Source organism: Corylus avellana, chromosome ca7, assembly GCF_901000735.1.
Source record: "Corylus avellana chromosome ca7, CavTom2PMs-1.0".
Classification (NCBI taxonomy): Eukaryota; Viridiplantae; Streptophyta; class Magnoliopsida; order Fagales; family Betulaceae; genus Corylus; species Corylus avellana.
This window is the reverse complement of record NC_081547.1, coordinates 3,192,260-3,209,426: the sequence shown is the minus strand read 5'-3', so window position 1 is coordinate 3,209,426 and position 17,167 is coordinate 3,192,260. Positions and strand designations below refer to the sequence as shown.

The following is a 17,167-nucleotide window of genomic DNA, read 5'->3' as shown; positions in this document are numbered from 1 at the left end:
ATGAAGGATTACTTTTCTTGCCTAGGTATTGAATAATTTATGGTCCCCAACCCTTTCCTTCCTCTTTCCTTGATGAGACACCCTTTTACCAAGATTAGTCCTGGTTAGGATTGGACAAGACATACATGGGCTCATCTTCCTTCGGCAAAAGCTAGCCCATGACAGGGCTATTGCTCCGCTAGAAAACCCAAAATTCCAACCCCACTAAAGATTCCCAAGGAAAAAATTGATTGGCTTAGTGATTGTAACCTCCAAAAAACAAAAGCTTTCACCCACCATTTCCAATCAACCATGAGAACCGGGAGTTGTTTGGCAGCTTCAGATTGCTGACTGACAAAAGAGCTGCATTCATTGCTCTTGTCGCCAAAAATAATAGTTGCAATTCATAAAAGCAGAAATGGAACTGACACGAAAACTTGAATGAAGTAACCCGCATCTAGATATTATACGTAAACCAATTGCATAATTTCCTGCTGGACCCAAAAATAATAAGTTGACTTAATGATAATGCAGAAAAGGCATATCAGCATAAAGGCATGCAAAACGATTACAAAACTCATAATAGGTGCCAGGGGAGAGCAATTTAATGCCACGATACCAGTAGGTTCAATATCAGTTTAAAACAACCGTCTTATTCTTTAAAAAAAAAAAAAAAAAAAGAAGGAAAAAACCCTGTATTTAACAGCATCAAAAGACAGACAAAACAGCTTAAGTTTAAATCAAGGGCTTAATAAAAGGTAAACTGCTAGCTAACTCATAGCCAGACCGACCCCACCTACAAAACTCAAGAAACGTCACTGAGTGACAATGAGGCCATCTGATCATTCGGACTATTGACTTGCTGCTGCTGATTGACATTCCTTAAAACCTCCATGGCCTCAGAAACCTTCACTTTTAAGGCCTCTGGTGATTCCAGTAAATGCAAAACCTCAGTCTGGTCCATCTCCAGGAGCATGCCCGTCACCTTTGCTGCATTTTCATGCTCCAACTGGTCCACAAGTGGGTATAAATTTTCACCCAGCAACTGCACACAAAAATAATAAAACATATATTTTGGTTAAAACGATTGGCGACTTTTACCATAATAATTGTTTAAATACATAAATGATATATAACATTGAAGCATCATCACCACAAAAATAAAATACTCAAGTAAAAAGCAACCCAGCCAACTATTGCAATGAACTAAAAAATAAAAAACGAACAAAACTTACTGTCCTCTGCTGCTCAGGTAGTGAATTAGCAAGTGCAGTAGCCAAAGCCCCAGTTCCCATGGATTGTGAAAATGAATCATCTCTAAATGTCATTCCACCCATGTTATACGGAATAGAGAGCATACCCCCAGGAACACCAGTCATGGAAACATCAGGCATGTTACGACCAGGAGGGTAGCGATAGGCACGTCCCCTAGGAAGCATCTGTTACCAAACATCAGTATGAAAAAGAAACAGGTTACAATATTAATAAGCAATATTAATATATGCTTCTCAAGATATATCAAGAACTAGAACAGTTAAATGACAGATTAGCACCCACCTGCGGCTGCATTAGTGGGAGTGCTTGCTGGTTTTGTTGTCCCATCCCTCCTCCCGATCGCCTGCCACCTGGACGCTGGTTCTGCTGACCTGGTTGGACCATTGGGACAAAAAAATTTGGCCTCATCCCAGGGACTAATTGCTGCTGATACCCAAATCCAGGCTGAAATATTTATAGTACGAGGATCACTTGCTGACATTTAGATGTATAATGGTAATGTGACTCTAGGAGGAGGTTTCTCAAACTTGCAGAACAATATAAAGTGGGGAGGGGGAGGGGGGTAAAGCAACATCATGGTCAAGGAACAATAGTATCATCATAAGGAGATTAGGGCCAATATAGTAACCAACGAGGACAACTTATGGGAGTGCCACATGGCTGCAGGGCAGGGGTGAACAGAACAGGAAACTAACATTTATTTATCTCATCTACTCAAATGAGCCAATACATTTACCAATAAATACAATAACTTATCAGCTAAAAATTACTGAAAAGACAAAAAACCAACATAACATAAGGTGAAAAAATGAACCATAGTCACCATACAGCAAGTATCCAACAAAAAAAAACCTTATAATACGTCTGTGTGTGTACACAGAGAGAGAGAGAGAGAGAGATGTGTGTGTGCGTGTACACATAAAATACATTGTTATAAATCAAGGAGCAAGCGTAACTGAAATAACTTCAGCAATGCAATGAAAAGAGGGACAAAATAAAGGCACCCAATGTAAGAAATATACAGGTAAAGCATATAGAACGGAATATATAATGAACCATGTAATAATCAAGCAAACAGTACTTGGAAGAATAAATAGGGGAAAATAAGTTTAAAAGAACTTTCCCATGTGTGGACATAGAAAAGAAGTCATTGACAGCAGAAAATAGCAATTACTTGAGGAGGCATAATAGCTGGAGGGCCTTGACCATAGAATAGTTGCTGTCCAAGACCTGGAGCACCTGGCTGATATAAGGGCATACGAGGGGCAACAGGAATTGTCACTGCAGCAGGACGAATTTGTGAAAACTGAGCCTGCACAGAGACAATAAAACAGTATCTTAGCAAGCAACCTATTGCTACAAGACCAGCCTTTGACAGGAAAGAAATGTCGTATGAACTAAGAATCACTTGTTATCCAAAAACCATAAAGAAAAACCTAGTATCGGCCAGAATAAAAATACAATTGTTTGTTGCAACCCTTCCTTTTTTATGTGTCACAACGACAAAAAGTGTTGCAGGAAGAGCATTCATAGCCAACGCCATTAAAACTATATGGGTTCATCAAACATTTTCCAATGATTTTTAGCCACCAGAGATCCTCGGAATCCACCAATATAGTAGCATTCTTCCAAAAAAAAAAAAAAAACATGCACCGCTTTAGCTCAAATGGTACTTCAGCCCCATAAGAATGGGATGGTAGTTAACTTCACAAGTCCAAAACCCATGGAGTGCCAAGTTACTTGCCAATTAAAAAAAAAAGGGAATACCTGCAACTTTGCTTTTCTATCTTCCTTCCGTTGTGCAAGGGCAACATACAGTGGTTTGCTAACAACCATTTTACCATTCATCTCCAGGAGCTACAACCATAAAAAGAGAAATCAGCAATATAATTAAAAATGAAATACAATGGTGCGAAAGAATAAGACCAGGAAAATATGTTTATAAAGAGAATACGCGCAATTCAGACAAGAAAATCAACTCACAGCTCGAGATGCTTCTTCAGCAGTAGAGAAGGCAACAAATCCCGATCCTCTACTCATACCATTAGGATCACACATAACCTATTAAACAAGAGAGAGAGAGAGAGAGAGAGATTAGCTACCAAATAGAAAAGAAGATACACACCACTTTGAACAGGATGAATTTGCTATCAAGGGACTACCGACAAACCTTGCACGAAGTAATTGTACCAAATTCTGAGAACAATTCCCTTAGCTTATCATCAGTGAGGCTATCATCCAGGTTTTTAACATATAAATTCAGTCCTTCATATTTGTCAACCTTCTCCTTCAAATTTTGCTCAACCCCCCCTTTCAATTCAAGCTCTCTTTCAGATTTTTTCTGGGCTTTCCCAACATACCACTCCTTATCTTCAAACTTCTTCCCATTGAGAGCTTCAACAGCTCGAGCAGCATCATCTGAGTTCTCAAAGTTGACAAATCCAAAACATTTAGATTTTCCATCTGCATCTCTCATAACGACAGCACTGGTAATAGTTCCATATTCCCCAAAACAATTCTTCAGATCTTCGTCAGAGGTTGATTCTGACAAATTCTTGACATACACATTGTTGAATTTGTTTTTATCTGTAGCAGACTCTCTCTCGTGCTTACGAAGAAAGGGTCCAACAAAAACTTGTTTGTCATTCAATAGCATGCCATTCAGCTTTTCGATGGCATTTTTAGCAGCCTCCTCATTATCAAATTGCACAAAACCATATCCTTTAGACTGACCTGACTGATCAGTAGCTATCTTGCAAGATAAGATATTCCCGAATGATGAAAATGTCTCATGCAGTGCTTTGTTGTCAATGGCCTTGTCCAAATTCTTCATAACAAAATCAAAAGCCAGACATTAGATTCGTCCATAATTAAAAACAAAAAAACACCCATTAAAACTAGTAGGGTGCCATGCCAAGCACATAACCACCAAAATCTTAAAATTGAAGTACCTTAATAAATATATTCCCTGTTCCACTTTTGCGAATGCTAGGGTCTCGATAAGAATACATAATTCTAATTGGCTTGCCATTGAGAGGAGTAAAATTCAAAGCATCCAATGCTCGTGCCGCTGTTACCAACAACCATAATGTATAAGGCAAATTACATAAAATAAAGACATGCATTAAGCAGCACAAAAAATTAGCCGCTACACCATATCATGTTGCCAACCCTAAGTAGTTGAAGTGACTTGGGTTTAGTTGGGGTGAGTATCCCATTCAAGTTCAACATATAAACGCTCATGCCCAGAACTGGATTAACAATGGCAATGCAAACTATATTAACAACAGCAGCTAACCATAGTTTCAAATCAACGCAAACGGCAGGCTTAACCCATAAACTAGCTTAAATTATGAAGTTGATTGGTGCCATTGGATGTACATCATAACGAAACTCCGGAGATGATATTAAACTAAACATCGTATCATCTAACTAGTAGCAAATATGAGCACATGGCACACTACGTAATCAAAAAATGCACTTTTACACTCAAAATTCACAATCCAGACCTCCATTATTCCTTACCCAAAAGACACCCAAAAACAAAAAACACATAAAGCTTTCAACTTTACAAACATTTCACAGTAAACGACACATAAACCAAAGAGAAAAGGAGATTAACCTTCTTGGGGGTTGCTGTAATTGACATAACCGTAGCCCAGTGACCGCCGGGTGCTCAGGTCCCTGCAGACCCGGACCGAGATCACCTGACCCATTTGGCTGAAAAAGTCGTAGAGCTGCGAGTCGGTTACATTCTGGTCAAGATCTCCGACGTACAACGAAGTGGACACGAACTGGCCCACTCCGTTGCTGACGACGCCGTTTGAAACCGGAGGCTGAGGCTGCACTTGCACTTGGGCCATCTCGTAAATTCACCTATATATCTCTGCCTCCTTCTCCTTTTTTTCTGTAAATTTTTTCTGTAAATTTTTTCTTAAACTACCGAACAAAACGTAGGAAACCTTGTGTTTGTGTTTTTGTTTTTGAAAGATTTGTGTTTTTTGTGCTTTTTGTGGATAAAGAGGATAAAGTGGCCGGAGATACGACCTCACACGGTGATAGATGAAAAGAAAAATGACAGAGGATAGCGAGAGAGGGCAGGGCTGCAATGGCGGCACCGCACCGCTCTGTGTAAGAAATGGTTTTGCTTTTATACACTCGCACCAGATGTGCCACCAAACCCTAGCAAAATCCTATATGCAGATATCCCCACCGTTAGATCTTTCTGTGGCCCCCACCTGACGTTTAACCGCTTGTGATGCTCCTAGTATTTTTACCTCTTTTTTCTATGGCAGCTTGTGTCACCATTTTTAATCTAGTTTGCTCATAGTGTCATAATTTTTAGGCATATATAGATTAACCTAAATATTCGATATAATCCGAACCTAACCTGACACGTTAGTATACGAAATTGATTAATATAATATAATTTTTATTACTATAAAATAATAATTCCGGAAATGGCTATTTTACCATTCATTGAAGATAATAGACCTAACATTTATTATAAAAATAGAAAAAATTCAAAGCAATCTAGGGTAGTCAACCACTATCATGGCTCGAGGATGGTCTTGTCCATCCACAATGTTCTGCTAGGGTTCTCGGCCACCAAAACATGTTTTGCATGTGTTTTCTTTTAAATTAATATTATTTATTTATTTATAAATTTGAACATTTTAAAAAATTTGATGTAATTATAGTAAAAGAATCATGGGTTGTCACAAAACTAAATAATATGAATGGTCATTCCATTCTAACCCATTATTTTCCTATTAATAGTCATTCATATTCTTAAAAGAATAACTATTATTATTATTATCTGTACCAAACATACTTCAAGTTAAAAAAAAAATAAAAAATTTGACACGATATACAAACTTAACACAAAATCAACGGATTAAATTCAAGGGGTTTAATATGTTTAATTAAATAAGTCGGATTAGTGTTAACTTTTATGGATTTATATCCATGTCTTGACACGATCTGAACCCGACACGCTAACACAAATTGCCACTCGTAATTTGATAACAAGGTAAAATCAAGTGGGTTTTTTCAAATATTATAATGTCTAGATCTTAAATTAGTGGATACTCCTAAATTGCACATTCAAATAATAAAATCTGAATAACCTGTTTTTTTTTTAAAAAAAAAAAAAAGTAATAATTGTGGTTTCTTAATGATGCGGCAATCAAAAGTTTTCATATTGTATTTAGTCCCTAAAAACGTTATTATCATAATAAATAATAAAGCTGTTAGATATTTTTTTGACTTATAAATTAAAGAAATATTATTGAAAAAAAAAAAAAAAGAAAGATGTGCATTGTGTGTAAATGATTTCAACCAAGAATCTCTACATTATGGAGACAATATCATTCACAAATCAATGGCTTTTTGTTTCCCTCAGCACAAATCAATGACTTTAAAAGTGCATGCATGTTACAAGGTTTATAATACATGTTCGAATAGCTGTCTGAATACCTCAAAACTTTAAATCTTCTATCTCATTCCCTATCCGATGCATGCAAAAATTTCTAATAATATTGATGCTACAAGTATCAGCAACATAATTAAAGAGAATAGTTGTGCACAAAAAAAAAGTCTTTCTTCAACAACCAGGATGATCAACAGCATATAATTGTATTGTTGTTGCCCTATCAATAGAAAGTAATTTTCTTTTAGCAAAGTAGTTTTCCTGTAATGTGTAGACAAATAAATTAGTGTTATTATGTGGTGGGCTGGTGGGCTGAATCATCCAAGTTTTCCACGCTCCTTGGCCCAACTTCCATGAGTGGGTGTGCCTACTTTTGAGCCAACCTGGATTTCTTGTTTTATTAATTGATGAAGTGATTGCAATTTGGTATACAACGAATAATTAATTAAAAGTAATGACAAGAAGAACTGCATACTGTATTTTGTGAAGTTAGGATATTCAAAATATCCGGTTAATTATAATGAAGAGGTATTTTTGTCCCATCAAAAAAGTGAAAATACAAAAATACTCATCAATTATAACTAACGGGATATTCTCTAATTTATTTGAACGGAAGAGGATTCTGTTCCATAATGAATTGAAGGGCATTTATATTATAGGGTTACAAATGAGACACAATTACTTATAATAAAATATTATTTAAGGTTTTAAAAAAAATAAAAAAGAATGGGGTGGCTACCCACAAACCCACCCCATTTTGGATAGCAATGGCCAGCCAACCACCCCCAACTTGCAAAATGGGGGGTGGCTGCACCATATATATATATATATAGGGTTGGCTTTTGGGGGTGGTTCGGCCACCCCTATTTTGCAATTAAGTTGGGGGTGGCCAGCCAACTTTTTTTTTTTAATTAATTAATTTTTTTAAAATCTTAAATAATATTTTATTATTTTTTATTATGAATGCCGGTGTCTCATTTGTAGACCTAAGATTTATTTAAAGAAACCATATCCATGAAGTGAATATTTTCTAATCTATTTTGGATTGGAGAGCTATTATGGATGGGAGAGGATCCGGATTCATTTTGTAATTGCTACATTATTAATTAATCATGCTTCTCTTAGGTTTGTGATTTTTTTTTTTTTTAAAAAAAAACATGATTTTTAAAAATGCATAGGGCCACAAATGAGACACAATTACTTATAATAAAAATAATAATAAAATATTATTTAAGTTTTTTTTTAAAAAAAAAATAGAAAAGAATGGGGTGGCTACCCACCCGATTTTGGGTAGCGGTTGGCCCAATGGCCACCCCCAACTTGCAAAATAGGGGGTGGCCGAACTATATATATATATGCCCTCAGGGTGGTTCAGTCACCCCCATGGCCCCATTTTGTAATTAAGTTGGGGGTGGCCAGCCAACCTTTTTTTTTGTTTTTTTTTAATTAATTAATTTAAAACCTTAAATAATATTTTTTTATTATGAATACCGATATATCATTTGTGGACCTAAGATTTCTTTAAATAATTAATCCTAGCCATGAAGTAGATACTCTCTAGTCCATTTTGGACTAGAGATGATCTGGTTCTGTCCATTATAGACAGGAGAGAATCCGGATCTATTTTGTGGCTGCTACATTATAAATTAATCACGCTTCTCTTGGGTTTACGATTAAAAAAGAAAAAGAAAAGACTTTTAGAAACGCAACTAAGTGTTTGGCAAAATTACGGTTTGACTTTCAAAAAGCACTTCCTTACCTACAATTTGAAAACACAAACTATTTTTTCGTTTTCAAATCACAATTTTTTAAAAATTCAATATTAAACAATCAATTTTCTGCAATTTAGTTTTAAAATGTAGTTTTTATTTATGAGATCGCAATGCCAAACAAATTCTTAGTCAACCAAATGCTTGAAGAGTTCATGTGCAGCCCATACAAATGATCCTACATATATTCATGTTGTGCAATCTTGCAATTTTGTAAAAGATTTTCCCCCAAACAATACAATTTTAGGGTTCATTAATTTGTAGTACGTTGAAATTTACACGGGTCCAAAATAGTTTTGAATTCCTCTTCTTCTATGCAAGGATGATATTATATAAACTTAATTAACCCAATTTGAAGTGCACTTTTATCCGTTATATATCCTTGTTGCAATTCCATGTAATAAAACGATACACGCCAAAAAAAGGGGAAAAAAAAAAACCAGTAATAATATTGGAAAAAGCAGAACTTTCAATTGAATGAAATTGCGGATTGCAATGCCAAAAGAATTATTTTTTACATACCCCACCCAAGAAACAAGTTCTTAATAAGATCAAAATGATCATAAATATCCACTTTGTTCACCACTTTATGCGATTGACCCACGACTGGGAGTACTATACTGATTATGAAGATGATGGAGATGAGAAGAATGAAATAGGATCAAATAGCTAGGAGGAAGATGAAGCTGCAGCTGCTTTTGGTGCTGTAGTAGTACTCATGTTGCGACAGAAGTCGAAGCTATTTTCATCCATTCTCTCCAAAACATAATGCCCAAGCATCTCACTCGCCTCCACCAAATTCTCTCTGCACAGAAACTCATCCCCACAAACCCTCTCCACGTCCCCATAGAAGTCATGCACAAGCACGTGCGTCTTCGCATTCCCGCTCTTCTTGCTCCTCGCTAGCACGCCGGCGGTGAATATCGGCGACATCCGACCCGGCGCGTCCGGCCACTCCCCGCGTGGCCCGTCCACCAATATGACATCCCAGTCCACCTCGTACACGTGGTTGGGGAGGTCGTTAAGGCCAAGCTTGCACTCGGAGAACAACAGATTTTGCACCGGACGGCACTCGTTTCGAATCTGTTTCTTCGTTGAAGCTACGAGCTCGTGCAGGTCGCTCAGCTTCGTCGTGTACTGCACGTCGTAGGCGTCGATTTCCGGGTGTTTCTCTTCCACGTAGGCGGCGTAGTACCGGTTCTCGTCGATGAAAACGGTCCGGCCGTTGTGGTTGAGGGCTTTCCAGAGAAGGGTCTCGTGGGTGAGGCCGAACACGAGGAGGTTGCACGGCGACGAGCACTTCCGAAGCACGTCGGAGATTTGCTTCAGCTCCGCGTAGGACATGTGGAACGAGTGGTTGGATATCGACGCGTAGTGGATCAGGGTGTTGATGACGGTGGTTGGAAGTGGAGCACCGCCGAATGTGGAGGATCCAATTGTCGCGGCGGCGGCAGAGCCTGCCGTGTTTGTGGATTCTCTAGTGTAGATGAGCGTGAGCAGGAATGCAAGCGTGAAGAAGGAAACAAAGGCCAGCAGCCATAGTCGGTTGGAGCTTCCTTGTTTCTGGATGTAGGGGTGGAGGAGGATTAGCTTTGTGTTACTGTTGTTGTTCTTCATCTTTTCACACACAAAAAGAGAGAGAGAGAGAGTGGAAATTTGTTTAGAAAATCTCTCTCTTCTGTTGAACTGATTCTTGAGAATTGAAAGAGGGGATTGATTTAAAGATATGTTGGTGTAAGCAAACAAAAGTTAAGCAATGTATGGGTGTAGGATATAGGAGGGTGACCCTGCAATCACCCTCTTTAAGGTTGTGGCATTTTCTTTATGAAAAATGATTATTTATTCCTTGTTCATGTTTGTTGGGTTGTCTATATAAACTTTGATTGGACAATTCCATTTGTCTTCCTAATTATTTTATTTTATTTTTTTATGGGATATTCGTGCAGGTTGTCGAATTCTATATGGGTGGTAGAAAGAGGAGGCCATTCAAGGGGTAGTTGGACCGGAGCAGGTGGAGGGGAAATGTAGCTGCAGCGACCCAATAACTAATTACAAGCCAGAAGTCGCTTTTCCTTCTTCGTTTCAGATTTAGTTCCTACGGAAGCTCTTTGAATATTTTTCCAATTTCTTAAACAAGTAGTTACCTTTGAGAGAGACAAACTACCTGCAATAGATTCCATGTGGAAAAAACATGTCAAAAGGAAATCGACAGAACTTTCAGGGATTGTTTATCCAAAAACAATAGGATTTGGTGACATGATGAAGCTAGCTAGCTAGCCCACGATTTTACTGCCAACCTAGTCAACTAGGATGAGTATTTTTCCTTGTTACACTCAAGTATAAGAATCAGGGAGATGTAGCAATTAATTTGTTTTCTCCGGCCAAATTTTGTTGCAGAAGTTCAAGCAATCCATAAAGGTAATGCCACCAGAGGAGGATAAGGGCAACGTGGTTTTGATAATTAGAAATGTTAAGGATTAATAAGTTGTTTATATTTGACTCATATTTTTTTACAATTAATTATTGAATTTATTGATTTATGTAGATTTCACATAAGTCAATAGTGGACCTCACAAATTCAACAATTAATCGTAAGAGAATATGAACTAAATATAAGAAACTTATTGACCTCTGTCATTTTTCTTTAATAATACATTCCACCTCAATCATAATGTAATAAAGTTTGGTTAGATTGGGCTGATCCAATTAGATACGATTGGTAAACAAGTCACAATTAATCGACATAACTCATATGATTTAAATTATACTCCAATTCCATCTATTTTTCATTGGGTTTGGATCAACCCAATACCATATATATAATAAAACGGGTTATAAAGGTTATATTGTATTATAATAAAAAAAAGTCTATTATGTTTAATTAAATGAGTTGTGTTTAAATATATATGACATGTGGTGGGGCTCACATAGAAGGAGGCAAGAAGCTATGGAGCGAGAAGGTAGAGAAATTGGAATGCAGTTGGACTTTGATCAATTCAATCCCAAAGCCCAAACTGGTAAACAATTGGCATTCCATCGCCTTAGAGAGTTCACCACCGAACTTTTCTTTTTAAAGCGAAAAATTCAAAGCCCAACACAACATAGAGTGGAATTGTTGTGGATCGAGTCCCCACAAGTTTTATTTTATTCAATTGGTTTATAACCCTTTGGTTGGGCCCTAGCTTAAAAGGAAAACGATACAAAAAGGAAAGGAAAAGCAGTTTCCACCCTTTGCCTTTTATTTTACTGCCAACATACAAAAGAGGACAAGATTAACGGTAATTTTAGTCTAAAGCATCGGACTATCATTTGAGGAGAAAAGGCAAGCTGACATGAACTGGCAGTGTCTGTGCTTTTGGCTAAAGAACACAAATTTGGATTAGAAAGCCTTTCTCTTCTTTGTATGGTTTATAAGGCTTTTGTGGCCCAGCACTCTCACCATTATCATTCATTCATTCATTCATTTTCCCATTTGCCAAGCAAATCCACACTCACATCATCTTTCTGGACTCACTGACTCCGTGGCCTCTTTCTGGTCAAGAAAGCATCGACTTTGCTCATTCAAGAAAGAAAGCAGAGGGTCCTCTATTTTTAAAAATAAGGCACATACTCAACTCTTACCAATGTTGAATGTAGGTCTCTTGTTTTTTTTTTTTTTTTTCCCTACTATAGTTTTTCTCATTTTACATTATATGAAATTCCTATATTAGACTTTTTATGGAGCAAATAATGAGTAGAAGTCATGATTATTCAAAGGAAGAAGTGCTTACTACTTACCCTCACCTATTCGATTGAATTTATACTTTACGTGAACTCAAAGTCCACATGTAATAGTGCCTTATTATTGCATATATGGAAAAACTCAAGTAAGCAACACCTAATGTGCTACTATGCCTAACACAATGAGTGGCTCCTATTTGGTTTAGGTGCTGTTGATTTTATTCTATTATATATATAAAAAAAAAAAAAATTATAATTAAACTCGGACCATTACTCTTGAAAAAATTACCTAATATATATATATTTTTTTCTGCAACAATTTGAAGTCAAATTGAAATAACGCTCTAAGTTTATGTATTTCTCTGGCTAGAAAAACATTAAAACAAAAAAAACTTACACGGACAAAAAACAAAAAACATTAAGGTGACCGGCCTTTTGACTAGTTGACGGCATCAACATCGAGGCTGAAAGGTCAAAGAGTACTCGAATTTCGACGTGATGTTTTGTGCACCAAACTTCAACAAAGAGGTACGCACCTTAAAGCTATTTTATTTATTAATACTATTACAATAATGTGATGTTGGTTAAAACATAAAATTTAAGACCTTTATACTATTAAATTAATAAATACATCTCAAACCAACCTGAAAGGTATTTTTATTATTTTTTTTTTGGAAAACATATTTTCATGTAATGTAAAAATACAATTCAAAAAATATTATAAGTGTGTCCAAAATTGGCATTCCACTGTTTAAAATAGATCCACCAACCAAAACGACTTTTCCACCTACGTATTTTGTTATTTATTATTATTATTTTTTTAAAAAAAAAGAAATTCACTCGCCTCAAAAGCCAAGGGCGTCCCCATTTATCACGTGACTCTCCACTGTCCACTGTCCACTCTCCCAGTAGAAAGCCAGCTGCTCAGCACCACACTGTGACTCACTATCACACTCAAGGCAATGCTGAGAGCAGAATGAAGCTGCTCGCTTGCCTCTCTGTCCTTATAGTGGCCGTCCACGGCTGGGCTGCGCAACCTCCACCCTCGGCTGCCAGTTCGCTCCTGCTACCGTCCGACGCCGTTTCGCTTCTCTCTTTCAAATCAAAAGCCGATCTCGACAACCGCCTCCTCTACGCGCTCAACGAGCGCTTCGACTACTGCCAGTGGCAGGGCGTGAAGTGCGTGCAGGGCCGGGTGGTCCGGTTCGCTCTTCAAGGGTTCGGCCTGCGTGGCGCCCTCGCGCCCAACACCCTGACCCGGCTCGACCAGCTCCGAGTCCTTAGCCTCCGCAACAACTCACTCTTCGGTCCGATTCCCGACCTCTCCGGACTCTTTAACCTCAAGTCCCTTCTCTTGGACCGTAATTTATTCTCTGGCTCTTTCCCTACGACGATTCTACTCCTCCACCGGCTTCTGACCCTCGATCTCTCTCACAACAATCTCACCGGGCCTATTCCAGTCGGGTTAACGAACTTGGACCGGCTCAGCTCGCTGCGGCTCGAGTCGAACGGGTTCAACGGAACGGTCCCTCCGCTGAACCAGTCCTATCTTCGATTCTTAAACGTGTCGGGGAACAACCTTACCGGGCCAATACCACTGACCCCCACTCTCTCGCGCTTTGACACTTCGTCGTTCCAGTTGAACCCTAGCCTCTGCGGCGAGATCATCAACAAGGCTTGCAATGAGTCGCGCTCTCCATTCTTCGGATCTCCAGGAAATGCCACTTCGCCGCTCGGCCAAAGCATGCAGTCCCAAGGCGTGGTTGTGGTTCTTCCTCCGCCGTCTCCGAGGAAGCACAAGAGCATTGGACTCGTTCTAGGGTTTTCGATCGGAGTCTCCGTCCTCATCGCCTCTCTTCTCTGCGTTCTCGGCCTGGTCAAGAAACAGAGCAGCCAAGAAAAAAGCTCTAAACCCCCCTCAACGCCGGCGTTTAGCCCGACAGCCGAAGAAACTCAAGCTGCTCGAGTGGAACAAAACAGCCATGAGTTAACATACAAGATCGGCGTCGTTCAAAGGGTGCGGAAGAGTGGGGACTTGGTGTTCTGTAGAGGAGAGGCGGAGCTTTACACGTTGGAGCAGCTGATGAGAGCCTCGGCGGAGCTGCTCGGGAGGGGCTCGGTGGGTACCACGTATAAGGCGGTGCTGGACAACCGTCTGATCTTGACAGTGAAGAGGCTGGACGCGAACAAGACCGCGGTCACGAGCGGCCACGTGTTCGAGCGCCACATGGACGCCGTGAGTGGGCTCCGCCACCCCAACTTGGTCCCCATCAGAGCTTTCTTCCAGGCCAAAGGAGAAAGGCTCGTGATCTACGACTACCAACCCAACGGCAGTCTCTTGAATCTCATTCACGGTGAGTAAAAAAGCTTTCTGTCATATGTTTCTGAGTCACTGAGTTCACTCGGTGGTTTGACTCAGGTGTTTTTGTTGGTGTTTCGTTTGTTCGGACCGCCCGGTGGAGTGGTAGGGCCAACTGGCAAAGTTATGTTCCACTAACGACAATCACGGAAGAGTACTTAGGCGTAGGTTAGATTTCCTTAATTAATGCGAAGAAATAAATGGTCCCTTTGTGATCTTCATGAGGTAGCATCGGGGATATTTTGAATGCGAGTACACGTGTGCATGTAAGCGTATCAGTCTAATAACATCAGAAGAGGGGGTTGTTGGTATATATATATATATATATATATATAGGGAGATGTTTATCAGACTTCCTTAGGTGTTTATTTTTACAGTTTACAACGTAATCTTGCTATGTGAATCCATTTTTATATCATCAACGAAGAGGATTTTATTTTTCGAAGAAAAAAAGAACTCTTTGCATTAACGCAACCTTTATATCTTGCTCTCTTTTGTGGTTGTGTGAATGGTTCTCAATCATGATTACAGTCTGCATGGGGCAGATCTTGGGATTTTGTTTTGATGAAAACCCATCACTTTCGTTCTTTACAATTTTAAGCTTCTCTAAAATGAATAAAGTTGGCTTCTTTACATCTTTCTGGGATGCCTTTCAAGAGATATGAGGCCAGAGATATCTAAAATTGTCGTGCAAACTCTCCCCAAGTCTCCCATTTGGATTTTATAATTGAATGGAATATTTCTCCCTTTGAATACATATATTTGGCCCTTTTGTTCCGGTGTTAGATGAATTCATGTTTAAGTTTATAGGAAATGATGAGTTTAATCATTTAATTAATATTAATATTCTCCTTCGTCTGGAGGCTCAATGTTTAATTAATATTTTAACATTCTTCATCATTGTGAGCTCAAGCCATTAATTAATAGATGAGACTCTAACACTTCGAATATTTAATTAAATTTGAGGTGAATGATAGAGACGACCTTTACTTTGATACCATGATAAATCAGCACTTATCTTAAAAGTTTGGTAATTTACCGTATTGTTGATTCATTGTTTGTGACTAATAATTGCAAATTGTGTATAGGGTCCAAATCAACCAGAGCAAAGCCTCTCCACTGGACATCATGCTTAAAGATAGCTGAAGATGTGGCACAAGGCCTTGCTTACATCCACCAAACGTCCAGGTTGATTCACGGCAACCTGAAGTCCTCAAATGTTCTCCTTGGAGCTGACTTTGAGGCCTGTGTCACAGACTATTGCCTTGCGGTCTTTGCAGACTCGTCTTCTAATGAAGATCCCAATTCTGCAGGCTACAAAGCCCCTGAGACCCGCAGGTCCAGCAGCCAAGCCACTCCCAAGTCTGATGTCTATTCCTTTGGCATCCTTCTATTGGAGCTTTTGACCGGTAAACATCCCTCAAAACACCCATTCCTTGTGCCCACAGATGTGCCTAATTGGGTCAGAGCAATGAGGGAAGATGATGGCTGTGAAGACAACAGACTCGGAATGCTTACTGAGGTTGCTTGCATTTGTAGTCTGACATCCCCAGAACAAAGGCCAACAATGTGGCAAGTTTTGAAGATGATACAGGAGATCAAGGAGAGCGTGATGGTAGAAGATAATGCATCTCTTGGATTTTCGTAGTTTTTCTCTGGGTTTACACGATTGGGGTTCAAAGAAGATAATCAGGGTGATAGGCAAAGCCAACCGTATACTTCGGAAGGGTACCTAAGAGCACCAAACGAATCATACAAGGGGGGAGAATTAGTTTGATCAACTTATCTATGGGGCTAAGCTTAAGGAATTTTACTTTACTTTTATACAATCCCCTGTTGTAATGAACAGAAATTTCTTAAAAACTGAGTACTTGGAGATCCTACGACCTATAAAAAAGTTACATCCCAGTTTATAAGAAATTTCTGTCTTGCTGTAATTCTATATGGTGGATAAATCACGATTTTATAGAAGCTATTTTTGGTTTTGGCACCGTTTGATTATGCTGGTCAAAATGCACCTCTTACAATGGGGAAGGTAAATTACATTCAAATGTGTCTACCCTTTGGACAGTTTTTAGCTGCAGTACCTTACCAGAAAAATTGCTGCATAAAGTTTTATTGTGTTTGATGGTCCACAAGCTAGGAACCAGAAAACAGGCTCTCACATGATATCTGAGCATGCAAGCAGGATGTTGACAACAGTATTGGAAGTGGCATGGCAGTTGGTGCCAGTGGTGGTGATGGTGGGGCTGAAGAGGTGACGGGTGGCAGCCAGCATTTTGTGGTCCTAAATGCTCATGGTTGGATGCTGGAGCCGATGTGGGTCGGGATGGCAGGCGAAGGTGAATATCGGCAAATTCCTGCTGTGGACGTAGGTCTAGTCTTCTAGATGTGATAGTTCCATCAGCAGAGAAATTGCCTGTGTCAATCTGCTGCTGGAGGAGATGAGCTAACTTGTAGATTTAATTGATACGTTGCAGCAGGAGGCAGCCGTTGCAAACGAGACGTAGAGCCTTTCCAGGCTGCTGGCTCCTATAACATATTCCATTAGCTTGTCATATTGTGCAGATCTCACCCTCTTGATGCGTTTGATATATTATCATCTTTTCATTGTTATGGACGTAGCTTATAGTC

The 17,167-nt window shown here is 39.1% G+C and overlaps 3 protein-coding genes across 3 annotated transcripts; 1 reads left to right on the top strand and 2 right to left on the bottom strand.

The window, feature by feature from the left end:
* Positions 1–498: 498 nt before the first annotated feature.
* On the bottom strand, positions 499–5,398 carry LOC132187592 (polyadenylate-binding protein 4-like). The gene is made up of 9 exons (XM_059601947.1): positions 4,877–5,398; positions 4,206–4,324; positions 3,425–4,081; positions 3,238–3,315; positions 3,022–3,111; positions 2,429–2,566; positions 1,537–1,698; positions 1,215–1,418; positions 499–1,024 (listed from the first exon to the last, which is right to left on the bottom strand). Exons 1-9 carry the CDS (start codon positions 5,115–5,117, stop codon positions 785–787), a joined length of 1,929 nt encoding a protein of 642 aa, XP_059457930.1. The 5' UTR covers positions 5,118–5,398; the 3' UTR covers positions 499–784.
* A 3,485-nt stretch (positions 5,399–8,883) lies between these two features.
* On the bottom strand, positions 8,884–10,235 carry LOC132187570 (protein IRX15-LIKE). Its single transcript, XM_059601920.1, has one exon. It carries the CDS (start codon positions 10,069–10,071, stop codon positions 9,124–9,126), a length of 948 nt encoding a protein of 315 aa, XP_059457903.1. The 5' UTR covers positions 10,072–10,235; the 3' UTR covers positions 8,884–9,123.
* A 2,784-nt stretch (positions 10,236–13,019) lies between these two features.
* Positions 13,020–16,532, top strand: LOC132186933 (probable inactive receptor kinase At5g67200). Its single transcript, XM_059601054.1, has 2 exons — positions 13,020–14,528; positions 15,622–16,532. Exons 1-2 carry the CDS (start codon positions 13,151–13,153, stop codon positions 16,179–16,181), a joined length of 1,938 nt encoding a protein of 645 aa, XP_059457037.1. The 5' UTR covers positions 13,020–13,150; the 3' UTR covers positions 16,182–16,532.
* Positions 16,533–17,167: the final 635 nt, after the last annotated feature.